Here is a 26,421-nt window from a genome sequence, read left to right on the forward strand (position 1 = left end):
CAGTGGTTCACCACATGTATTCCTCATGCTAGGACACATTTTTCTCCACCTCCTGGACCGGTCGTCCGTGGGTCTCCTGATTCTGCACCACCTGATCAATCGAAGCCTTGATCGGGTCCAGCGTGTCCTTCTTAAGCATAGCGAAGCAATCTTCAATAAACTTCACTAGCTGCTCCGTCGACCACTGTGCCATCTCCCCACGACCCTTACTCTCCGCCATGCCTTCACGCATTGCCAGCTCTACTCACGTCTTCCTTGTATGACTTTGGTCTTCTCACATGGCCACTTCTAGTCCAATTCTCCATACACTGGAGGGGAATTTCTCCTCACTGTCTCACTCTTCACCGATTTATTCCATAAAATCCGAAAAAGGTCCAAAAGTCCGTCACAGGCGGGAGCTATCAAATGTGCGACCTACTCCTCCATGGCCGCCACCGGAAGTCAATTAAAAATTTTAATGAAGACAATAAAAGATCTAAAAGTTAATTAAATGATAAATTTAATCATATTATTATAAAATATGCTTCTTTGTTTGAGCCATTATTTTGGACATTAAAAACTTCAATTATTGAGAAAACTGATGGATAAAAACAGCATTTGAAGTGATCTGTGTGACCCTGGAGACTCTTTTATACAATCACTGAATGTTAAATTCACATTATATAAAGCAGAAGTGTTGAAAAAGCCTATCACAGCTCCACCTAGGGGGATAATCAATAATGCAGATATTTATAACTATTTTTAGCTTTTTCAAAGTTAAAAAAAAATACATTACACTTCAACTAACATTTAACATTCACTCCCTCAACCTGAAAACAATTCAGCAAATAACTAACTACCCCACCTTTCAGCTACTGACTGAGGCTAATTCCTAAAAGTGAGATATGAACGGATGCCATCTCTTGTGAAACCCCTTCTCCTTCCCTCTTAAGCTAACTTTAACCTTCTCTCGGCTCAGGAACCCCATTAAGTCTCCAAAACATTCTGAGGCACAGGATGGGGCAACTGACCTCAACACCAATAAGATCCGCCTCCACACCACCTGCAGGGTGAAGGCTAAGACATAATAATCTTTATTAGTGTCACAAGTAGGCTTACATTAACACTGCAATGAAGCCACTGTGAAAATCCCTTGTCGCTACAATCCAGCGCCTGTTTGGGTACACTGAGGGAGAATTGAGAATGTCCAATTCACCTAACAAGTACGTCTTTCGGGGCTTGTGGGAGAAAACGGACCACGTGGAGAAAACCACACAAAGACTGGGAGAATGTGCAGACACCGCACGGACAGTGACCCAAGCCAGGGGTCTAAAAGAGATGGCTGAGGAGATTGTGGAGGCATTGGTGGTGATCTTTCAGGAATCACTGTAGGCAGGAAGGGTCCCAGAGGACTGGAAAGTGGCTAATGTAACACCATTTTTAAGAACAGTAAGAAGTCTTACAACACCAGGTTAAAGTCCAACAGGTTTGTTTCAAACACGAGCTTTCGGAGCGCAGCTCCTTCTTCAGATGACTGGAGAGGTATGATCCAGAAACATTTATATAGACAAAGTCAGCGATGCCGGACAATTCTTGGAATGCGAGAATTTGCAGGTAATCAAATCATTACAGATCCAGAGAGAGGGATAATCACAGGTTAAAGAGGTGTGAATTGTCTCAAGCCAGAACAGTTGGTGGAATTTTGCAAGCCCAGGCCAGATGGAGGGGAGTGGATGTAATGCGACATGAATCCAAGATCCCGGTTGAGGCCGCACTCATGCGTGCGGTACTTAGCTACAAGTTTTTGCTCGGCAATTCTGCGTTGTCGTGTGTCCTGAAGGCTGCCTTGAAGAACGCTTACCCGGAGATTGTGGAGGCATTGGTGGTGATCTTTCAGGAATCACTGTAGGCAGGAAGGGTCCCAGAGGACTGGAAAGTGGCTAATGTAACACCATGAGAGAGGGCCAAGTAGATCACAGGTTAAAGAGGTGGTGAATTGTCTCAAGCCAGAACAGTTGGTGAATTTTGCAAGCCCAGGCCAGATGGAGGGGAGTGGATGTAATGCGACATGATCCAAGATCCCGGTTGAGGCCGCACTCATGCGTGCGGTACTTAGCTACAAGTTTTTGCTCGGCAATTCTGCGTTGTCGTGTGTCCTGAAGGCTGCCTTGAAGAACGCTTACCCGGAGATCCGAGGCTGAATGCCCTTGTTGTTGTTGCATGGACACTGCGACAACGAATGAACGGGCACTGTGCGACAATCACCAGGCAGGAATGTTCCCTTCCAGTCGGGGAACACTTCAGGGCATTCAGCCTCGGATCTCCGGGTAAGCGTTCTCCAAGGCAGCCTTCAGGACACGCGACAACGCAGAATTGCCGAGCAAAAACTTATAGCTAAGTTCCGCACGCATGAGTGCGACCTCAACCGGGATCTTGGATTCATGTCACATTACATCCACTCCACTCCATCTGGCCTGGACTTGCAAAATTCCACCAACTGTTCTGGCTTGAGACAATTCACACCTCTTTAACCTGTGATTATCCCTCTCTCTGGATCTGTAATGATTTGATTACCTGCAAATTCTCGCATTCCAAGCATTGTCCGGCATCGCTGACTTTGTCTATATAAATGTTTCTGGATCATACCTCTCCAGTCACCTGAAGAAGGAGCTGCGCTCCGAAAGCTCGTGTTTGAAACAAACCTGTTGGACTTTAACCTGGTGTTGTAAGACTTCTTACTGTGCTCACCCCAGTCCAACGTGGGCATCTCCACATCATTTTTAAGAAGGGAGGGAGGTAGAAGATGGGAAATTATAGGCCGGTTAACCTGACTTCGGTCATTAGTAAGATTTTACAGTCCGTTATTAAAGATGAGATCGCGGAGTACTTGGAAGTGCATGATAAAATAACGCTGAGTCAACACGGCTTTGTCAAAGGGAGGTCATGTCTGACAAATCTGTTAGAGTCCTTTGAGGAGGTAACAAGGAAGTTAGACAAAGGAGAACCAGTGGATGTGATTTATTTAGATTTCCATAAGGCTTTTGACAAGGTGCCGCATAGGAGATTGTTAAATAAGTTATGAGCCCATGGTTTTAAGGGTAAGATCCTGGCATGGATAGAGGATTGGCTGCCTGGCAGAAGGCATTGAGTGGGGATAAAGGGGTCTTTTTTAGGATGGCAGCCGGTGACTAGTCGTGTGCCTCAGGGGTCTGTGCTGGGACCACAACTTTTCACAATATATATTAATGATCTGGAAGAAGGAACTAAAGGTACTGTTGCTAAGTTTGCAGATGATACAAAGATCTGTAGAGGGACAGGTAGTATTGAGGAAGCACGGGAGCTGCAGAAGGATTTGGACAGGCTCGGAGAATGGGCAATGAAGTGGCAGATAAAATACAATGTGGAAAAGTGTGAGGTTATGCACTTTGGAAGGAGGAATTTAGGCATAGACTATTTTCTAAATGGGGAAATGCTGAGGAAATCAGAAGCACAAAGGGACTTGGGAGTCCTTGTACACGATTCTCTTAAGGTCAACGTGTAGGTTCAGTTGGCAGTTAGGAAGGCAAATGCAATGTTAGCATTCATGTCAAGAGGGCTAGAATACAAGACCAGGGAAGTACTTCTGAGGCTACATAAAGCTCTGGTCAGACCCCGTTTGAAGTATTGTGAGCAGTTTTGGGGCCCGTATCTAAGGAGAGATACGCTGGCCGTGGAAAGGGTCTAGAGGAGGTTCACAAGAATGATCCCTGGAATGAACAGCTTGTCATATGAGGAATGGTTGAGGACTCTGGGTCTGTACTCGTTGGAGTTTAGAAGGATGAGGGAGATCTTATTGAAACTTCCAGGATATTGCGAGGCGTGGATCGAGTGGACGTGGAAAGGACTTCACCCCTTGTAGGAAAAACTAGAACCAGAGGACACAATCACAGACTAAAGGGACAATCCTTTAAAACAGAGATGAGAAGGAATTTCTACAGCCAGAGGGTGGTGAATCTGTGGAACTCTTTGTCACAGAAGGCTGTGGAGGGCAAATCACTGAGTGTCTTTAAGACAGATAGATAGGTTCTTGATTAATAAGGGGATCAGGGGTTATGGGGAGAAGGCAAGATAATGGGGATGAGAAAAATATCAGCCATGATTGAATGGCGGAGTAGACTCGATGGGTCGAGTGGCCTAATTCTGCTTCTATGTCTTATGGTCTTATGGGAATCGAACACTGGGCCCTGGCGCTGTGAAGCAACAGTGCTAATCATGTTCTACCATGCCGCCCATCTGCCCCTGTCTGGAGCTCCAGCAAGTCCGACTACCCCAAATATGGCCCCCAGGGGATTTTGTTCTGGGTCCAACTGTAACACTGTCAACATGGTGCTAAAGAAGGTGCTCCAGAACTTCCTCAGTTTTAGGCACGACCAAAACATGTGCACATGATTGGCCAGCCCCCTCCCGCATCTTTCGCAAATGTCCTCAACCCCTTTGAACAGGCGACTCATTCGCCACCTTGTCAAATGTGTTCTGTGAACTACGTTCAATTGTATTAGTGCCAACCTCATGCACGAGGTCGATGAATTTATCCTCCGTAAAATTTTGCACCGCAGCCCTTCCTCCAATGTCTCTCCAAATTCCTCCTCCCATTTGGTCTTCACCCCATCCAGGGATTCTGATCCTCATTCCATAATTTTCTCATAAATAGCCATGGTGACACCCTCTCTACCCCAACACCATCAACACTTCTTCCAGAAAAGAAGGGGGTAACACTGAGTATGTAGGAAGGGTCTTCTTTACGAAAGCCCGTACCTACATATATTTAAAGGCCTCTCTCCTCGGACAGCTCGTATTTCTCCCTCAATTCTTCAAATGCTGCAAAATGTCCTTCCAGGAACAAGTCTTTCAATGTGATCACACCTTACTCTTCCCAGTCTTGGAACCTAGAGTCTATTCTTGCTGGTTCAAACAGGTGGTTTTCTTGGACTGGCATCAGTTTCAACCCTGCCCCTAACTTAAAATGGTTGCGAAACTGCTTCCATATCTTCAGTGTTGCCACCACAATGGGGCTCTTCGAGTATTTCCACGGTGCCAATGGGAGTGGCGCTGCAGCCAGCACCCATTGCCCTATCCTCTTACTTGCCCCTTCCTCCATCCACGCGCACACCGTATCCGGTTCCCTCCCCCAACACCGAACCCTCTCGGCATTCACCACCCAGTAATAGTGCATATGATTCGGGAGGGTTAGACCACCCAATTGCCACCCCCTCTGAAGCAACAATTTACAAATCTCAGATACCATCCCAGTCCATATAAACTAAGAGATCACCCCCACAAAAAACACTTATGATAAAAAGACTGGGAGACACTGAAATAAAAACAAAAACTGTAGTAGAATGTTAATTTTACCACTTGCACTTAGCTCGCAAGTGATAGGGGCAGATTATTCCATCTTTGGAAGTCTTCCTTAACCCTTGCTGTCAGGCTTGTAAATTTAATTTATGGATCTGAGCCCAGTCTTGAGCCATCTGTGCCCCCAAGTACATAAAGTGATTGGTTGCTGCCCGAAATGACATCTCTCCCATGTTTTGTCCTTCCCTCGACGTTGAGATTGAAAAGCACTTGCTTTTCCCAAGCTCTCTTTGTTCTTCCGTACACTCACCCTCGGATCTGCATTCCATAATGTAACCAATGCTGCAAATTTAGGCCCAATTCCAAACTGTTACAACACCGCAAACAAATACATCCATTCAACTCTATCAAATGCCTTCTCTGCATCTAATGCCACTATCACCTCCTGCTTCTTCCCCACTGTCGGAATCAAAATCACATTTAACAGGCGTTGTACATTATTAGGTAACCGTCTCCCCTTTATGACTCCCATCCGGTCTTTCCCCATTATCCACGGCAGGCACTTCTCTAATTTAAGTGCCAACACCCTCGCCACATTTTAACATCTACGTTAAATAATGCAAATATTTATAATCATCTGGATTTCATGGTTAGCAGCAAAGCGACAGCACTCACAAATATCTTGTCATATCTGTAGTGCAAATTTTCTTTTTTCAAAATTCATCTGTGGAAAGTGGGCATCGCTGGCTAAGCCAGCATTTGTTGCCCATCCCTAGTTGTCCTTCAAAAGGTGGTGGTGAGCCATGTTCTTGAACCACTGCAATTCCTGAGGTGAAGTTACAGCCACAGTGCTGTTAAGGAGGGAATTCCAGGATTTTGACCCAGTGACAGTAAAGGAATGGCGATATATTTCCAAGTCAGGATAGTGAGTGACTTGGATGGGGAACCTCCAGGCAGTGGTATTCCCAGGTATCTGCTGCCCTTGTCCTTCCAGATGGTAGTAGTTGTGGGTTTGGAAATTGTTGCCGAAGGAACCTTGGTCAGTTCCTGCAGCGCACCTTGTAGATCAGGGGTGGGCAAACTTTTCCGTGAAAGGGCCACATTCAGAAATTCACAATTTTAAAGGGCCGCATAGTATATTAAGTAAAATAATTAATATTTAAAATAGCCCAAATAAAAGGTTTTTAAAGAAAAAAAAGCAATTAAGTTTTATTAATTAATATTTTAAAGTAGAAACTTTACATGAAACACATTTATTTGAAAAACAAAGTAACTCAGTTTAAAGAAAAAAAAGCAATTAATTTTTATTAATTAATATTTTAAAGTAGAAACTTCACATGAAACACATGTTGTGCCGAGCAATGATCACCCTACTCAAGTCAACGTATCCACCCTATACCAGTAACCCAACAGCCCCCCCCCCCCCCATTAACCTTAAAATTTAAAAAAAAAATGTTTTTTTTTAATGACTTGATCTTGGTGGGCCGCATAAAGACCTTTGGCGGGCCGCATGCGGCCCGCGGGCTGTAGTTTGCCCACCCATGTTGTAGATGGTACGCACGGCTGCCACTGTTCATCGGTGATGGAGGGAGTGAATGTTTGTAGAAAGGGTAGCACAATATTCCCAATGCTCCTGTTCCCAATGTTCATTTGATTCCAAGTGACTTGGACTCAAGTCAAGGGTCACCCATAACTGCCTGGAGTTGGAGAAAACTGGAGGAGCACCGCTGGACCTGCAGCTGCTCACCGTGGTTGAGCAGTTGGCCCTGAACATGGTCGGCAGACCAGAGGAAAGGGAAGTCGCTGGGGAAGAGGCCAGCCGCGGGCAAGAAAATGAGACCCCGCTTAGTTGCCATACCCCATGCCATGTGTATTCCCAACACCAGCCCACATCACCCTCACCCCCACTCCACCCTCACTACCCCCGTATTGTCTTGTGTTTTGCAGGGTCTGCTGGTGATGGAGTGGGTCCATCTAGTGTCCCCCGCTCCCAGCCAGTCCACAACCTGAGCCGCCCCCCTCCCCCCCCCCCCAATATGCTGACCAGCAACAAGGACAGTAGCATGGACAGGAGCTGTCAACCTGAAACTCAGGACACCCCGGAGCTCGAGCCCGGGCATGACACAGATTTTCCGGCACAACTGTGTCCAAAACCCTCCACCATCCTAGCGACACTCACCTTGGTTGGGCACTTTTGCAAAGAGGCTCCCGGGACACCCTCTGGTGCGCACCACACAGCTGCTCCGGTCCATCAGATGGAGGTAGGAACACCCGACGGGGCAGATCGTTGGAGGGCAGACTGATCCCAGGGACGGGCTGCTATCGAGACAGGTTTTGGGCTTCTGGAACTGACAGTCCCATCGATTGTGGAGATGCCATCGCAGAGCCAGGGACCATGAGGGGTTGTTGGTGAGCATCCAGCACCTGCAGGTGAAGTTGGAGGAGGCCACCGCACACACGGTGGGCAGCACAGTGGCATTGTGGATAGCATAATTGCTTCACAGCTCCAGGGTCCCAGGTTTGATTCCGGCTTGGGTCACTGTCTGTGCGGAGTCTGCGTGGGTTTCCTGCGGGTGCTCCGGTTTCCTCCCACAGTCCAAAGTTGTGCAGGTTAGGTGCATTGGCCATGATAAATTGCCCTTAGTGTCCAAAATTGCCCTTAGTGTTAGGTGGGGTTGCTGGGTTATCGGGATAGGGTGGAGGTGTTGACCTTGGGTAGGGTGCTCTTTCCAAGAGCCAGTGCTGACTCGATGGGCCGAATGGCCTCCTTCTGCACTGTAAATTCTATGTAAATTCTATGTAAGAGGTGGAGGTATTAGGGGCGAGGGTTTTGGTTATGGATCAGCATGTCTAAAGTCTGGGATATTCTGTGGGGGCGCTAACCGAGGCCCAGGACTGGGCTGGGCTGCCCTCTCACAGGCAGCCATCTGCCAGAGTCACCTGAACGTTGCAGCTGCACTTTTGAGCATGGCCCAGTCACAGCGGCCCATGGCTGGGAATGTTATCGGCATTGCTCAGGCACTGGCCAACGAGGCGCAGTCACAGTGTGACGTGGCGCAGTCCCAGAAGGAGATCGTCCACTCCCTGTGCTCCATGGCTGCGAGCGTGCAGACCCTGGCAGAGACCAGAGCGAGCCTCCAGGACTGGCAGCGCCAAGTGGAGGGGTAGCCTCAGGGGTTAGCTCCGCTCGCACCCCTGACCCATGGAGTAGCCTGCGGGCCATTGGACACCCCGAGGATGGAGGGTGGAGCAGGTTATAGGGCCTGTGCCGGTGACTCCCGTAGGGGAGGTGCCGATTCACAGCAGCACCTCAGACCCCCCCCCCCCCCCCCCCCCCAGCTCATGCCCATCCAGGCCTGGTCACCTCAGAAGATGGCCACCAATGGGGACCCAGATCACAGAGCAGGAATCGCAGCAGTCTGCCTCCATGCCTAATGTGCCATCTGGGGATCCACCCAGGTGTAGCTTTAGGGCCTGTAAGGCCAGAAAATTGGACACCAGTTAAGTTCGCACAGGTGCAGGGCAGAGTTTATTAATAGGGGCTAGGGCACATATATGTACATATTTGTGCACATCAAACACCTGTTTGCGCTGTTGCAACCTGCAGTGTTAATGTAAGCCTACTTGTGACAATAAAGATTATTATTATTTGGAGGCACCACTGGTGATATTGTGCCGGTGTTTTGAGCTGCCTGCTGCTGGTTGTACGAATCTCCAAAGCTTACAAAGCATGGGATCACTTCACGCTTTGCCACAATATATTTAATCTGCCAAATGTCTGTCATTTCGGGCTGTCTGTCTCGGTATTCATGAAATATGTTGCTATACCCTTCATTATTCCCTGTATACCCAATTCTAGATCATAAATATAAATCAAAAAGAGCAGAGATCCTAATACCGATATTTGAGAGCACACCACTATATTCTCCCTGCCATTCTGTAAAATAATCATTCACTGCCACTGAATGACACTGTCCCATGTTCCCTCATATCCATGCTGCCACGTATCCCTTTAATCCCACGTATGTTAATTTTGTTTACTTTTCTCTTAACATATCTGTAGAAACTTTTACAGTCAAGCAGTCAAGTTTTATGTTTCCCACTCGCTTACTTTTGTATCTTATCAAACCCATATCAAAGGTGTTGTGTTTTATATCAAAAAATGAATTTTGAATTTACTGGCTTGGAAATCTCGAATTGATTTTTTGAAAAATATTTTTATTCTCCTCATTTTCAACATTTTCATCAATAAACAACCAAAGAAAAAACAATCCCCCACAAACGTACTGCACCCCGCTCAATATACCAACCAAAACATCCACCCGTACATTCCAGGTAAAATAAACACAAATTAACAATCAATCCGTAAACAGTGTAACCAAAGACAACAACACTGCCAACCCCCTTCCCCCACCTCCCCCCCCTCATGTTCAATAGCAACCAATTCTCTTCATTGGATTTGATTTATTGTCACATGTACCGAAGTACAGTGAAAAGTACTTTTCTGTGGCCGAGGGAATGTACACAGTACGTACGTAGTAGACAAAAGAATAATCAACAGAGAACATTGACAAATGGTACATCAACAAACAGTGATTGGTTACTGTGCGGAACAAGGGGCCAAACAAAGCAAATACATGAGCGAGAGCAGCATAGGGTGTCGTGAATAGTGTTCTTACAGGGAACAAATCAGTCCGAGGAAGAGTCGTTGAGGAGTCTTGTAGCTGTGGGGAAGAAGCTGTTCCTCTGTATGGATGTGTGGGACATCAGACTTCTGTACCTTCTGCCTGATGGATGGTCTGGAAGAAAGCAATGCCTGGGTGGAGGGGTCTCTGATAATGCTGTCTGCTTTCCTGAGGCAGCGGGAGGTGTATACAGAATCAATGTGGGGGTGGCAAGCTTGTGTGATGCGTTTGGCTGAGTTCACCACACTCTGCAGTTTCTTGTGATCTTGGACCGAGCAGTTGCCATACCAGGCTGTGATGCAGCCGGATAGGATGCTCTCTATTGCACATTTGTAGAAGTTTGTGAGAGTCGATGCAGACATACCAAATTTCTTGAGCTTCCATAGGAACTAGAGACGTTGTTGGGCTTTCCTGACTGTTGCATCAACAGAGTGGACGAGGACAGATTGTTGGTGATGGTGACCCCCAGGAACTTAAAGCTATCGACCATCTCCACTTCGGAGCCATTGATGCAGACGGGAGTGTGTGTCGTGCTGCACTTCCTGAAGTCGATGATCAGTTCCTTGGTCTTTCCAACATCGGAAGTGCATAATAAACAGCCCACATGAATTGTGAAACCCTTCCTTCATCCCCCTCGGCTAAGACTTCACCTTCCCGAGAGTCAAAGAAATTCAAGTAGGTCCCCCCCCCCCCCCCCCCCCCCCCCCCCCCCGGCCCGCCAAGCCGTGTCATAGGATGGAAACTATGATGTGGAGATGCCAGCGTTGGACTAGGGTGAGTAAGAAGTCTCACAACACCAGGTTAAAGTCCAACAGGTTTGTTTCGAATCACTAGCATTCGGAGCACAGCACCAACCTCAGGTTAATCTGGTATTGTAAGACTTCTTACAGGATGGAGAAGTTAACCTCCTCCCCATCGGGACCCACCTCCGCGCAATCAGCGAGGCAAAGGCTAACATCTGCCCCGCACCCTCCTGCTGCCTGAGTCGGTCCGACCCCCGGAAAAAGGCTTCTAGGGGCCATGGTTCCAAGTTCACGAGCACTACTCCAGAGATGACCATGAAAAACCTCCCTTCAACAAACTCGTCATCCTAATTGGGGTCTCTCACCTTCCCCCCTCCACCATCATCATAACTCCGGGCCCTGCCCGTTGGGCTTGGCCCGCCCCATCCCATTGTTACCATCCCATTGAAATGACTTTTAATTTATAAATCTGGAGTTACTTTTATCTTGAAGTTTTTGCTTTCACTCGTTGATGTCTCAAGGACATTTCAAGGCACACAGGAAAAGTCTTTCGATTTAACTCTGTGTGAATGTACCAAAAGAAATAAACATTGCTTGTATATTCATTCAACCGGACTGAGACCTAGGGTGGATTCTCCGCACCCCGACGCCAATGCCAGGGATCGTGCCATGCCCTTAAGAGGTGGGGTGAGGGGTGCTTGAAGACCCCTACTAAGTATGTTAGAGGTCTGGAGGCCGCAGTAGAGTGGCTGAGTGGTGATGTGTTGGCTTGTGTAGGCTTGAGATGAACAGACACTTCCAACACAGATGAAGGTTCAATTCAATTTTATTAACTACTTCTAACTAACTAACACACGATGACTGTGGGTCTAAATAATGCTAACTTGAACTAGAGACCTAAGCCTTGTCCGAACCAGTTGATTCTCTCAGCACGTGTTGTGAGTCCGTGCTGAGCTGAATAAGTTCCTGTTACACTCAGAGGCAGCACCCAGAATGAGCGGGAACCGTGGTGCCCTCTGCCTTTATAGTGTGTGTATTCTAACCGGTGATTGGCTGCGGTGTTGGTACATGTTGATTGGTCCCTGTGTGTGTCCATCAGTGTGTGTCTGCACCATGATACATTGGTATATATTATGACAAGTGGGTCAAGTGACGGGGCGGTATTTAAAAATTGTGCCCGATCTCTTCCTGTTCGTAAGTGTGGCCTTGGCGGGGCGTTCCTGATTGAGGTTAAAAAAAAAAGTCCCGTTTGATAGGGGGGGTCCCATTTAATAGCGCTGCAGACTCTGAGAAACACATGACTATTCGTGCCCAACGGGTTTTTTCCGTTAAATCGCGGAATCTATCTGCCTCCCCCTGACATTCAATGGCATTGCCATCATCAAATTCCCCCACTATCAATACCCTGGGGATCACCATTGACAAGAAACTTAAATTTAATAGCCATATAAAAAAGTAACTACAAGAGCACATCAGAGACTTGCCTCCTCCCTCTCCGCTGTCTACAAGGCACAAGCCAGGAGTGTGATGGAATTCACTTTCCAGGATGAATGCAGCTCCAACATTACCCAAGAAGCTCATCATCAAGGACAAAGCAGCTTGCTTGATTGGCACCCCCTTTAACTCTTGGACCATTCATTCCCTCCACCACTAATTCAACTTGACTGGATTGTGTCCAATCAACAAGGTCTACTGCAACATCTCAGCAAGGTTTCTTCAACAGTGTCTCCTAAATTCATGACTTCTACTGCCTAGAACGACAAGTGCAGCTGTCACATGGTAACACCACCATCACCAAGTTTCCTTCCAGGTTACACATCATCCTGACTTGCAAATATATTTCTATTCCTTCATCATCTCTGCGTCAATATCCTGGAACTTCCTGCCTAACAGTAAAACCACATGGACTCTCTAATAGCCCTGACGAGACCCGTGGGCACACATCAATTGATCTCTCCGTGGGACTCGTGGAATACGAGCTCCCCCGCTAGTGCACGGTGGAAGCCAGCCCAGCTGGGGCTCATAAATTCACCTTATTAAAGCCAGTCCGTATTGGGACCAGAGTGATCAGAAGTCCTGTTAGGGACCTTTGAGCTGTATGCCACGTTGTGGCCTTTGCTTTTGTTGATTTATTTAACATTGTTTAACTTACTTTCTCGGGCCTCCTGAGCTTTTACAGTCTGCATTAGTTCCAGAAGGTGGCTCACCCATCATCTTGTTACAGGCAATTAGGGATGGTCAATAATTCCAGGCTACGTCAGCAACACCACATCCTGTGAATTAATAAACTTTGAAAGATTAAAAAGTGTTCCTTTCGTACCTCAGCTATGCCCTCTGCTTCCACAAGATCATCTCCACTTTTAGTTCCCTAATTTGCTGCATCTTTTTTTTCACTACCTTGTTACTGTTTGTGTATTTATAAAATACTTTTGGATTCCCTTTTATAAATACAATGCTACTGCCACTCTTTATAATGCTTCCTCTTCATGTATTTTTATCTTATCCATTATCCTGACGACTTCAATTACCACTGTTTTAGCAATGTCATCTTCCTTGGTAAATCTTTGTCCTTCCTGTAATCTTCATGTAAATGCACTCCTCTGTCTCCTTCAACACATTTGGTGGCATTCATTAGAAACCCAGTAAGATAGGAACAAATCTATTGTTCTTTAATTCTAACCAAATAGGTTCTGCCATGTCTCCTAAACTACATCATATCCTTCCAGTGCTTTAATAGTTTATTTGACCAATCCATCTCTTTCTTTCATACCTTGTAGCCAGGAGTAACAATTTGCCCAACCTTCTGTTCTTTGACCACGGAATGTCATTATATTATAGTCCTGATCTCCTTCAATAATTACAAGTCGGACAAATGAGATGCCACAGTCTCATTATAAGTAAACTATCAGTACGAGAGGTTTCTTTGACAGTAACTAAGATCCACCATACCGTTAAAAGGGTATTTCCTGTGAAATGGTCAATCCCCAACTTTTTTGACAAGTTTAGACCATACCTAGGAAGTAAATACAGGAACGCCATGCAGTTTAATGTATTTTAATGGTGAGTCAGACAGCACGGTGCCATTTTTGTGCAGCTTTTCCAGGAGTAAGGGCATCACTGACAATTGCCAGATGTTCACCACTAACTCGCATGACAAGCATTGTCCAGATAGCACATAAACAACGGCAAGTGGTTTTGGCCTCCCCATTATTTCTACTGACCCAGCCAATTGTGTTTAATACCATTGTCACTCATTTTTGTATCGCCAACAATGAAAGCCTTAGCGTTTTTCTCCAGATAGTTTAATGACCTTTCCTTTCGAATTGATGCACTTCATGACTCATCTTTTACAAAAGACTAAAATATAGTAGGCAAATTTATTTAATACCAGCACAGAAACTCAATTCATTCAGAAAATATTCTCTTTGAGAGAATGTGAGACAACAGCAACGTTCCAGTTAGTGATGGGATTAAATATATATCTTTTGTTGAAATGGAATGGAATTTGTGTGATTAATTAGTCCAGTCCATAATCAAAACGCATTTAAAGTTGAATTTTGTAAATAGCTACCTGCTCTCATGTTAAATTGGAGTTGTGAATCATGGGAGGTGATAATGTTATGCAACTGAATGGAAGGCTATGTGTATACTGACAATGTGTTTTTAAAAAAGTTGAGAAGGTGCTCCAATTTATTTTTTAATTTTAGCAACAATGCCTCTTTTCTTGTGGTTTGCTCCTATGCGCACTTCTGTAGTCTAATTAATTTTGTAACTTAATTTCAGTAATGTTGATTTACTTTTAACTGTGCAATGATTGGTATTATGGGGCAATGCAGAGCTGGTTACCACGGTGACAGGACGCACACCCCTGGATGATGAAAGGAACTGTAATGGGAATTAATTTTTCACATGCATTAAACATGTTAACTGGTGTTATTTAGGGCACTGATGTCAAAAAACTCTGCAAAAAATCTGAAGTATGAATTGCGATGGTGACAGCAAGTGCTCAGAAAACATCTTAAAAATTAATTCTTTAGATTTGATTGTTGCTGGCTAGGCCAGCATTTACAGTGCAGAAGGAGGCCATTTGGCCCATCGAGTCTTCACCGACCCACTTAAGCCCTCACTTCCACCCTATCCCTGTAACCCGAAACCCCTCCTAACCTTTCGATACTAAGGGGCAATTTATCATGGCCAAACTGCCTAACCTGCACGTCTTTGGACTGTGGGAGGAAACCGGAGCACCCAGAGGAAACCCACGCAGACACAGGGAGAACGTGCAGACTTCGCACAGACAGTGACCCAGCAGGAAATCGACCCTGGGACCCTGGCGCTGTAAAGCCACAATGCTATTCACTGTGCTACATTTGTTGCCAATCCCTAATTGCCCTCGAATTGCGTGGCTTGCTAGGCCAATTTCAGTGGGGGGATCAATAAGATACATCGATGTGTGGTTCTGGAGTCACATGTAGGCCATATCGGGTTAGGACGACAGATTCCTTCCCTGAAGGATATTAGTGAACCAGATGGGTTTTTACAACAATTCGATTTTTAATCCCAGATTTTTATTGAATTTCACCACCTGTCATGTTGGGATTCGAACCTGGGACCCCAGAGCATTATCCCGAGTCCCTGGATTACTAATCCAATGACAATACCACTATGCCACCATCTCCCCTATTGTTGAAATAATATACTCGTTGTTAATTTGATGTTTTAAGTGCTATATTTCACATGGTGAAAAATACCAAATACTCCATTTAACTGCCAACAGCAAACCTGATTATGTACCTTTACTTCTCATCTTAAATTAGTAGCATGTCATACAACTAGCACATTTTTTTTCAGATTTGGAACAAGCATGCTTCATACCATTTAGCAACTTTATAAACTATGCATTAAAAAAATTAAAATGGCAAGCCCATTTTCCCTGACTTTGCTGATAGGCAGTCAGGGATTGGGGGCACTGATTCCCTTAAAATGGAAAGATAGAGCAAAAAAATCTAGATTTACCTGGATGAAAAAGGATGGAAATTACTATAAGGAACAAAAAAAGTGTGCTTATGAATGGTGTCAGGTAGAAAATACTGTTGAGAACCAAGAGGACTACAGAAGGTTCAGAGGGAAGGTGAAGAAGCACATTAGAGAAGTGAAGAGGGATTTTGAGAAAAGACTGGCAGCCAATATAAAGGGGAATTCTAAAGTCTTCTACAGGCATATAAATAGTAAAAGTGTGGTAAAAGGAGTAGGGCAGCTGAGGGATTGACACATGGATGCAGAGAGCATGGCTGAGTTATTAAATGAATACACCCTTCTTTACCAAGGAGGTAAATGCTACCCAAGATATGGTGACAGTTGAGGAAATTCTGTTCATAGAGTTATAGTCATAGATGTTTACAGCATGGAAACAGGCCCTTGAGCCCAGCTTGTCCATGCCGCCCAGTTTCTATCACTAAGCTAGTCCCACTTGCACACATTTGGCTCGTATCCCTCTATACCCACCCTGCCTATGTAACTGTCTAACTGTTTTTTAAAGGAAAAAATTGTACCCGCCTCTACTACTGACTCTGACAGCCCGTTTGAGATGCTCACCACCCTCTGTGAGAAACAAATTCCCCTCTGGTCTCTTTTGTATCACTTCCCTCTCACCTTAAAACTTATGCCCTCTAGTTCTAGACTCCTCTGCCTTTGGGAAAAGATGTTGACTATTTTCCTTATCTATGCTCCTCATTATTTTATAGACCTCTAAGATCTCCCCTAAGCCTTCTACGCTCCAGGGAAAAAAAGTCCCAGCCTATCCAGCCTCTCCTTATAACTCAGACCATCAAGTCCTGGTAGCATCCTTGTAAATCTCCTCTGCACTCTTTCTAGTTTAACAATATCCTTCCTATAATAGGGTGACCAGAACTGAATACAGTATTCCATGTGTGGTCTTACCAATGTCTTGTATAACTTCAATGCAATGTCCCAACTCCTGTACTCAATATTGACCAATAAAACCAAGCATGCCGAATGCCTTCTTCACCACTCTGTCCACCTACGAATCCACCTTCAAGGAGCTATGAACCTGTACTCCGAGATCTCTTTGTTCTGTAATTCTCTCCAACTCCCTACCATTAACGGAGTAGGTCCTGCCCTGATTTGATCTACCAAAGTGCATCACCTCATATGTATTCAAATTCAACTCCATCTGTACTGGCCCAATTGGTCAAGATCCTGTTGCAATCTTATATAACCTTCTTCACTATCCACTATGCCACCAATCTTGGTGTCATCTGCAAACTTACTAACCATGCCTCCTACATTCTCATCCAAATCATTAATATATATATATGTAACAAATAACAGTGGACCCAGCACCGATCCCTGAGGCACACCGCTGGTCACAGCTTCCAGTTTGAAAAACAACTCTTCACAACCACCCTTTGGCTTCGGTTGCCAAGCCAATTTTGTATCCAATTGGCTACCTCTCCCTGGATTCCGTGAGATTTAACCTTTTGCAACAACCTACCATGCGGTACTTTGTCAAAGGCCTTGCTAAAGTCCATGTAGACAACATTGACTGCACTGCCCTCATCTATCTTCTTGGTTACCCCTTCAAAAAACTCAAATTCGTGAGACATGACTTTTCCCTTACAAACCCATGCTGACTCTCTCTAATTAACCCGTGCCTGTTCCTGGAAGGATTCAAAATTGATAAAGAAGTGTTGAATAGACTTTTGATACTGAAAGTTAACAAGGCACCGGGACCGGATGAGATGCATCAAGGAAGTGAGAATGGAAATTGCGAGTGCATTGGCCATAATCTTCCCGTTTTTTCTAGACTCGGTGGAGGTGCTAGAGGACTGAAATATTGCAAATGTTACACCCTTGTTCAGAAAAGGTTGTATGGATAACCTCAGCAATTACAGGCCAGTGAGGTTAGCATCAGTGTTGGCAAGTGTCGAGAAACAATTATTCAGGATCGAATTAGTAAACACATGGAAAAATGTAGGTTGATTACGAAGAGCGAGGTGGCAGGAGATTGAGAGTGGATATGGAAGCTGAATTTTACAGCCTTGGTGGAGAAGGTCAAGGAAGACCTGCAGAGGTAGGACAGTCTCCCCCTATCGCTGGTAGGCCGAGTTCAATCGGGTAAAATGAATATATTGTCTAGATTTCTATTCCTGTTCCAGTGCCTCCCTGTATTTCTGCCCAAATCGTTTTTTCATGTGGTGGACCGGCTTATACTGGGTGGGCAACATCCCAAGCATTTGAAGTGGGTTGCTTCAGAGGGAGAGACGGGCAGGGGGCCATGCACTGCCAAATTTTTTATCTTACTCTTAGGCAGCTAACGCAGAGAAGGTGCTGGGGTGCTGCGGGGACCCAAGGCCCTCTGGGTGCAGATGGAATCGGAGTTGGATGGGGAATCGAGCTTGGGAGCATTGGTAATGGTGTAGACGAGAAAAAATTCCACAAATCTAGTGATGGTGGCTACGCTAAAGATTTGGAGGCAGATCCGTCAACATTCAAATTGGGGACGAAGCAGGATGCCACATTTTGTGCTTGGAAGGAGAGAGGGCTGGAGAAGGATCTATTTTTGGAGGGGCAGTTTGCGAGCTTGAAGGAATTAAAGGATAAATATGGGATTTCAGACGTCGACGGATTTAGCTTGCTTCAGGTGCAAAGCTGGGTTAAGAAATTTTTCCGGCCTTCCCAATGATCCAGCTATCTATCTTATTGTAGCGGAGTTTATCCTGCGCAGGATCGGTGGCGGGTAGTACGTCCAGGGTGTACCAACAAGTAGCAGTGGAGGAGTTGGGTTCGGTTGAGGGGGTGAAGGTGAAATGTGTGTTGTTCCTTGTGTCTTAATAAAGCTCGTAGTCTTAAAGTTGAAGTAGGTGCTTTATTGTGAGTTTGTTCTCTCTTCAGTGCCTAACTTAAAGTTACATCTATGCTGCTAGTCTGTCTTGCTACCAGCTCCCGTTCCTGAGGTGTGTCCTGACTTCCTGTTCGTGTGTATTTATATCTCTCCCATGCTCCCTCTAGTGCTTGCTCAGTTGTATTGCATCTACACAGATATACAATCACCACATCCCCCCTTTTTTCTTTACATATTTTCTGTACATTGTTAAAGAAAATTGTACAAAACAGTTAGATTACTTATGATATGTGTATCTATACAAGTGATGATGATATTGGATATTTTACAAAGCCAATTAATATTTATGAGTCCAATCTTAATAAAAACATTTGAGTCTAAACTTGATGAATTTGTTTGCTGAGTTTTTTCTTTTTTGTTGTTGACGTGGTGATATTGATATTGCAACTCTGTTGTGAATGTTGTTGGTGTTGTTTTTTTTTAAGTAACCAATAAGTCATCCCGAGGTGTTTGAATGGTCGAACCATTGATGTTGACTGACATGGACTTTTTTCTGTGCTTGTGGTATCGATTTAGTGTGCCATCTGCCTTGAAAACTGGTGTGCTTGCTTGTTCTGGAACAGATGTGAATTTGTGAGATTCGTTGTCATGCCATGGTATGTTTGTAGCCTTGTCACTGTTTTGCAGTGTGCTATGGCATTGTCCTTCATGTGCAGAGTTGTACCATTTTGTACAGGTCGTTGTTCCATTGTTGTTGTTTCTGGCGTTTGTCTTTGTTGTTTTCGTTGTCGTTCTTGTTGTTGTTTTTGTCATTTCTGTCTTTGTTGTTTTCGTTGTTGTTCTTGTTGCTTCTGTTTTTGCTGTTTTCGTTGTTGTTCTTATCGTGCTTGTTGTTGTCTTTGTTATGCTTCTTGTTTTTGTTGTTCTTCTTGTAGTTTTTGTTGTTGTGTTTGTAATTTTTGTTGTTGCTGTTGTTGTTCTTGTTTCTGCAGTGCTTCTTGCAATTTTTGTTGTTCTTGTTGCGTTCAATGAGTGTTCCGTGTGGATAATTTGAGATATTGTCACAGTTATTCGTGCGAGTGTCCTTTGTGGTATCTGTTACACTGAACGTTTCGTCTAGAGAATGATCTGATGTTGCATTAATGTTGGTGACATCAGTCATTTGTGGTGAATTTGATTCCTCTTCTTTGCTTCATTTGTACTCCTCTTCTGGAGTCATTTGTGGTGGATTTGATTCCTCTTCTTTGCTTTCTTGGTGCTCCTCTTCTGGAGTCATTTGTGGTGGATTTGATTCCTCTTCTTTGCTTTCTTGGTGCTCCTCTTCTGGAGTCAAAATCTTCACGATTTCATTCCCTTGTGGGTCTTGGTGCTCCTCTTCTGGAGTCAAAATCTTCAAGATTTTAATTGACGTGGTCTCTCTGGACTCATGAGTAGCCCTACTCTGTGCTTCTGTACAGACGAGCTGAGATCTGTCAGTCTCACTGTGATCCTGCACCTCCTGTATGTCGAGTGTGATCACATTGTCACTGTTTTTGCATGCAGTGGGTAGATTTATATTGTCTTCTTCTTGATTATGTGAGCTATATATATCGAACACTTGTTTAAATATTTTCCATTCGTTACTTAAATTACCGGTTGTGTTCAGCTGAGGTGGGGTTCCAATCAATATAATCGAATGAGCGAAGTCTTCCCACGTCGAATGTCCGGTAGGAGTTTTCCTTGCCATTTTGGTCTTTCTGTGTCTGCAGCTTGTGTAATCTTATAGTAAGCATTCTGAAGCCAAACCTGGTACCATGTGTTGTTCCTTGTGTCTTAATAAAGCTCGTAGTCGACCTCCGGTGTGCACCATGGAGTGAGTGGTCACACACACGGCAGCTCCTGCTAAGATCACAGGAAAGAGCTCTTTTTTAAGCAATATGGAGTGGAATTTTTATGAAACAGTATAGGTGAATGTAGGAGTTTTTTCACGCAGGAATGATATGTATCTTGGTTTCCAATCCCGCAGAAACAGTGTGGGATTTGGCTGGGGCTGCAACAGAGAGACAAAAGCCTATTCAGCATGCAGGCGGGGGAAGGGCTGTGTTAGAGGTCTCAAGCTGACATGAGGACCTTTACGAAAGCTGGATTCTAGCAGCAAAGGGAACAACTGGAAAAGATCTCACCAAGGGCTCTTTTAAGGGCCCGCAACGGCGCTGATTTGAATTTTCCCCAGGTGGGAACGCAGCCTCGGCGCTTGGCGGCCGGTGGATGGGCTGGACTAGAAGTGGAGCAACCAGAAAATCATCTTTGCAGCAGAAGAAGGTGCGAGGCAAAAAGAACAAGATGGCGGCGGGCGGGGAACCGGCAGCGTGGCAGCAGTGGGCGAGGGAGCAGCAGGAGGTGCTGCTGCGCTCCTTCCAGGAACTAAAAGCTGAGATCCTGGAGCCGTTGAGGGCATCCCTGGACAGGCTCGGGGCGACTCAGACGGCGGAGATTAGGGAGCTGCAGCAAAAGGCTTCGGAGAACGAGGACTAACTCTTCGGCCTGGCGGTGAAGGTGGAGTCGCATGAGGCGCTTCACAAGAAATGGTTGGCAAGGATGGAGGAGATGGAGAACCGCTCCCGCCGGAAGAATCTGCGGATTTTGGGCCTCCCAGAGGGGCTGGAAGGTTCGGATTTGAGAGCCTACGTGGTCCTGATGCCGAACTCGCTGATGGGCGCGGGGTCGTTCCGGGGACCCCCGGAGCTAGAGATTGCCCATCGGGTGCGGCTGCGGAAGCCCGGGCCGAACGAGCCACCCAGGGCGGTGCTGGTCCGATTTCAACGCTTGGTCGACTGTGAGTGTGTGCTTCGTTGGGCGCAGAGGGAGAGGAGTAGTAAGTGGGAGAATACAGAGATCAGGATTTACTAGGACTAGAGTGCAGAGGGGGCAAAGAGAAGGGCTGGGTTTAACCGGGCGAAGGCAGTGCTCCACAAGAAGGGGGTCAGGTTTGGCCTGTTACAGCTGGCACACCTGTGGGTCACTTATAAAGAGCGCCAACTTTATTTTGACTCCCCGGAGGAGGTGTGGACTTTTGTCCAGGCAGAGAAGCTGGACTTAAACTTAGGACTGGGGAACATTGTACGCAGCCCGGAGGCTTTGTCCTCCTTGATATCCTTTCGCTCTTTTTGGTTCTATTGGACGATGTTCTTTTTTTTGCTGTCTTGCCTTTTCTTTTCTGCATTTCGGGACTGTTATCTGTTTACTTGGGTGTTTTATCATATCATGTTGGGATTTTTATTATTTCACTGGTTACGGGTTTGGGTGGTGTTCGCGGCCCTGTTGGGTCATGTGCCTGTCTTCCCGCATTTTGGGTCGGGGGCGGGGCTTGGGATGGGGGGCGCGGGCCTCTCTCCCGCACTGGAGAAGCAGGGGGCGGGGTCGGCATTGGGGGAATGGTTGGGGGACACTGGGGAGGGTAATTGGGGTGGCGGGAGCAGCCGGGGTCAGCAGGAGTCGGCTGATTTACGGAAGTACAATGACCGGAGTTACGCAGCTAGAGGGGGCCCTAGGTTGGGGGGAGGGGGGAAGAGTGGGGGGGATACCGGGTTGCTGCTGGAATGGCCAAGAAGGAGCAGGAGCGTGCAGAGGGGATCAGGATGGCGGTCTGTCGTTGTGGGGAACGGGCTGAGTGGGGGGTGCGGGCACGTGGCGGAATACAGAAGGGTGATGGCTAGTCGACGGGGGAGGGGGGCAGGTGGCCCTCCGATCCGGCTGATCACCTGGAATGTGAGGGGACTGAATGGGCCGGTCAAACGGTCCCGCGTGTTCGTGCAACTGAGGGGGCTGAAGACGGACGTGTCTATGCTTCAGGAGACGCACCTGAAGGTGGCGGATCAGGTCAAGTTGAGGAAGGGGTGGGTGGGCCAAGTGTTTCATTCAGGGCTGGATGAAAAAAAACGGGGGGTGGCGATCCTGGTGGGGAAGAGGATGTCGTTTGAGGCGTCGAGTGTGGTGGCAGACAGCGGCGGGAGTACGTGATGGTGAGCGGCAAGCTGCAAGGGGAGCGGGTGGTGCTGGTCAATGTATATGCCCCAAATTGGGATGATGCGGGTTTCATGCGGCGCATGTTGGGCCGGATTCCAGATTTGGAGGTGGGGGGCCTGATAATGGGGAGGGATTTCAACATGGTGCTGGATCCGCCACTGGATCAATCCAGTTCCAGGACGGGTAGGAGGTCTGCGGTGGCTAAGGTGCTGAGGGGGTTTATGGACCAGATGGGACGGGTGGATCCTTGGAGGTTCGCGAGGCCGAGGGCCAGGGAATTTTCACACTTCTCCCATGTGCATGAGGCCTACTCCCGGATCGACGTCTTTGTTTTCAGTAGGGCGCTGATTGCGGGGGTAGTAGATGCTGAGTACTTGGCGATAGCCATTTCTGACCATGCCCCGCATTCGGTGGACCTCGAGCTGGGGGAGGAGAGGGACCAGCGCCCGTTGTGGCGCTTGGAGGTGGGGCTGCTGGCAGACGAGGATGTGAGGGGGCGGGTTCGAGGATGCATCAAGAGGTCACTGGAGGCCAACGATAATGGGGAGGTTCGAGTGGGGACGGTCTGGGAGGCGCTGAAGGCGGTGGTTCGGGGGGAGTTGATCTCCATTCGGGCCCACAGGGAGAGAGGGGAGCAGAAAGGGAGAGATTGGTGGGGGAGATGGTGAGGGTGGACAGGAGGTACACGGAGGCCCCGGAGGAGGGATTGCTGAGGGAGCGGCGCAGCCTTCGTGCTGAGTTTGACTTGTTGACCACCAGAAAGACGGAGGCTCAATGGAGAAAGGCTCAGGGTGCGGTGTACGAGTACGGGGAGAAGGCGAGTAGGATGCTGGCACACCAGCTCCGTAAGCGGGATGCGGCTAGGGAGATTGGTGGAGTTAAGGACCGGGGAGGAAATGTGGTGCGGAGGGGGGTAGACATTAATGGGGTCTTCAGGGACTTTTATGAGAGACTATATCGGTCTGAACCTCCGGCGGAGAAGGGGGGGATGGGGCGCTTTTTGGACCGGCTGGGATTCCCGAGGGTGGAGGAGGGACGGGTGGAGGGTCTGGGGGCGCCAGTTGAGCTTGAGGAGCTGGTTAAAGGGATAGGGAACATGCAGTCGGGGAAGGCGCTGGGGCCGGATGGGTTCCCGGTTGAATTTTACAAGGCGTATGCAGACCTGCTGGGCCCCCTGTTGGTTAGGACCTTCAATGAGGCGAGGGAGAGGGGGGCTTTGCCCCTGACGATGTCTCAGGCGCTGATCTCCTTGATCCTTAAACGAGACAAGGATCCCCTGCAGTGTGGGTCATACAGGCCGATCTCACTCCTGAATGTGGACGGCAAGTTGTTGGCAAAGATCTTAGCCACGAGGATAGAAGATTGTGTGCCGAAGGTTATCCACGAGGATCAAACGGGGTTTGTGAAGGGGAGGCAGCTGAACACTAATATACGGCGGCTCTTGAACATTATTATGACGCCGGCGGTGGAAGGGGAGGCTGAGATAGTGGTGGCGCTAGATGCGGAGAAGCCCTTTGATAGGGTCGAGTGGGGGTACTTGTGGTACTGCTGGAAAGGTTCGGGTTTGGGGAGGGGTTTGTCAGTTGGGTGAGGCTGTTGTATGAGGCCCCGATGGCGAGTGTGCCCACGAATAAGAGGAGGTCGGAGTATTTTCGACTATACCGAGGAACGAGGCAGGGGTGTCCCCTGTCCCCCCTACTTTTTGCGCTGGCAATTGAACCCCTGGCTATGGCGCTGAGGGAGTCGGGGGATTGGAGGGGGCTGGTCCGGGGTGGGGAGGAGCACCGAGTGTCACTCTATGCGGATGACCTATTGTTGTGTGTGGAGGACCCGGTGGGGGGAATGCCGGTGGTGATGGGGATTCGCCGGGAATTTGGGGATTTCTCAGGGTATAAGCTTAACTTTGGGAAAAGCAAGCTGTTTGTGGTACACCCGGGGGACCAGGAGGGAGGGATTGGGAGGCTCCCACTGAAAAGGGCGGAGAGGAGCTTCAGGTACTTGGGGGTTCAGGTGGCCGGGAGCTGGGGGGCCCTGCATAAGCTAAACCTCACAAGGCTGGTGGAGCAAATGGAGGAGGAGTTTAAGAGGTGGGACATGCCGCCGCTGTCTTTGGCGGGTAGGGTGCAGTCAGTCATGATGACGGTGCTCCCGAGGTTTCTGTTCCTGTTCCAGTGCCTCCCCATCCTTATCCCGAAGGCCTTTTTCAGGCGGGTTAACAGGAGCATTAGGGCGTTTGTGTGGGCACACGGGACTCCAAGGGTGAGACGGGTGTTCTTGGAGCGGGGCAGGGATGAGGGGGGGCTGGCGTTGCCCAACCTCTGTGGGTATTATTGGGCTGCCAACGCAGCGATGGTGCGTAAGTGGGTAATGGACGGGAGGGGGCGGCATGGAAGAGGCTGGAGATGGCATCCTGTGTGGGTACGAGCCTGGAAGCGCTTGCAACGGCGCCGCTGCCGCTCCCTCCGACGAGGTATACCACGAGCCTGGTGGTGGCAGCTACCCTCAAGATTTGGAGGCAATGGAGGCGACACAGGGGGAGGGGGGGCCTCGATGGGGTCCCCGATACGGGGGAACCACCGGTTTGTTCAGGGGAGAATTGATGGCGGGTTCCTGAGTTGGCACAGGGCAGGTGTCAGGAGGCTGGGGGACCTGTTCATAGACGGGATGTTTGCGAGCCTGGGTGAGCTGGAAGGGAAGTTCAGGCTCCCTCCGGGGTACACCTTTAGGTACATGCAAGTAAGGGCGTTTGTCAGGTGGCGGGGTTCCCCCTGCTGCCGCCGCGTGGGGTCCAGGACAGGGTGCTCTAGGGGGTATGGGTTGGAGAGGGTAGGATCTCGGAAGTGTACCAGGTGATGCAGGAGGTAGACGAGGCCTCGGTGGAGGAGCTGAAAGATAAATGGGAGGAGAATCTGGGTGAGATTGAGGAGGGGACGTGGGCGGATGCCCTAGAAAGGGTGAACTCCTCCTCTTTGTGTGCGAGGCTTAGCCTCATGCAGTTTAAGGTACTGCATAGGGCTCATATGACCGGGACAAGGATGAGCCGGTTTTTGGGACCGAGGACAGGTGTATTAAGTGCTCAAGGAGCCCAGCAAACCATGTCCACATGTTCTGGGCATGCCCAGCGCTGGGGGAATTTTGGAAGGGTGTAGCAAGGACGGTATCAAGGGTGGTAGGATCCAGGGTCAATCCAGGCTGGGGACTCGCAATATTTGGGGTTGCAGTGGAGCCAGGAGTGCAGGAGGCGAAAGGGGCCGGTGTTCTGGCCTTTGCGTCCCTAGTAGCCCGGTGGAGAATTCTTCTTCAGTGGAAGGATGCAAGGCCCCCAAGCGTGGAGGCCTGGGTCAACGATATGGCAGGGTTTATTAAATTGGAGAGGGTGAAATTTGCCCTAAGGGGGTCAGTGCAGGGGTTTTTCAGGAGATGGCAACCATTCCTAGATCTCCTGGCAGAATGGCGTTGATTTATTGTTTCTCTTTTGTATTTACGGCGGGGGGGGTTCTGTTTTTTTTTTGTTCTTAGAATTTTCTGTTATTGTTTTCTTTTTTGTGAAAATGTGAAAATTTGAATAAAAATTATTTTTTAAAAAATAATAAAGCTCGTAGTCTTAAAGTTGAAGTACATGCTTTATTGTGAGTTTGTTCTCTCTTCAATGCCTAACTTAAAGTTACATCTATGCTGCTAGTCTGTCTTGCTACTAGCTCCCGTTCCTGTTCGTGTGTCCTGACTTCCTGTTCGTGTGTATTTATATCTCTCCCGTACTCCCTCTAGTGCTTGCTCAGTTGTATTGCATCTACACAGATATACAATCACCACA

At 47.6% G+C, this 26,421-nt stretch overlaps 1 protein-coding gene across 3 annotated transcripts in view; it reads right to left on the reverse strand.

Moving 5' to 3' along the window:
• trim66 (tripartite motif containing 66) overlaps positions 1 to 26,421 on the reverse strand; it is a 407,144-nt gene that overhangs the window by 321,562 nt on the left and 59,161 nt on the right. For 2 of the 3 annotated variants that reach the window (XM_038808134.1, XM_038808133.1), the window contains exon 2: positions 12,894 to 13,014. The exons of the other annotated variant lie outside the window; for it this stretch is intronic. In XM_038808134.1, coding sequence (XP_038664062.1) covers positions 12,894 to 12,927 — 34 coding nt within the window. In that variant the 5' untranslated portion in view covers positions 12,928 to 13,014. The remainder of the gene's footprint in view (positions 1 to 12,893; positions 13,015 to 26,421) is intronic. 3 annotated transcript variants of the gene reach the window in all.

Source organism: Scyliorhinus canicula, chromosome 9 (genome assembly GCF_902713615.1).
Source record: "Scyliorhinus canicula chromosome 9, sScyCan1.1, whole genome shotgun sequence".
Lineage (NCBI taxonomy): Eukaryota > Metazoa > Chordata > Chondrichthyes > Carcharhiniformes > Scyliorhinidae > Scyliorhinus > Scyliorhinus canicula.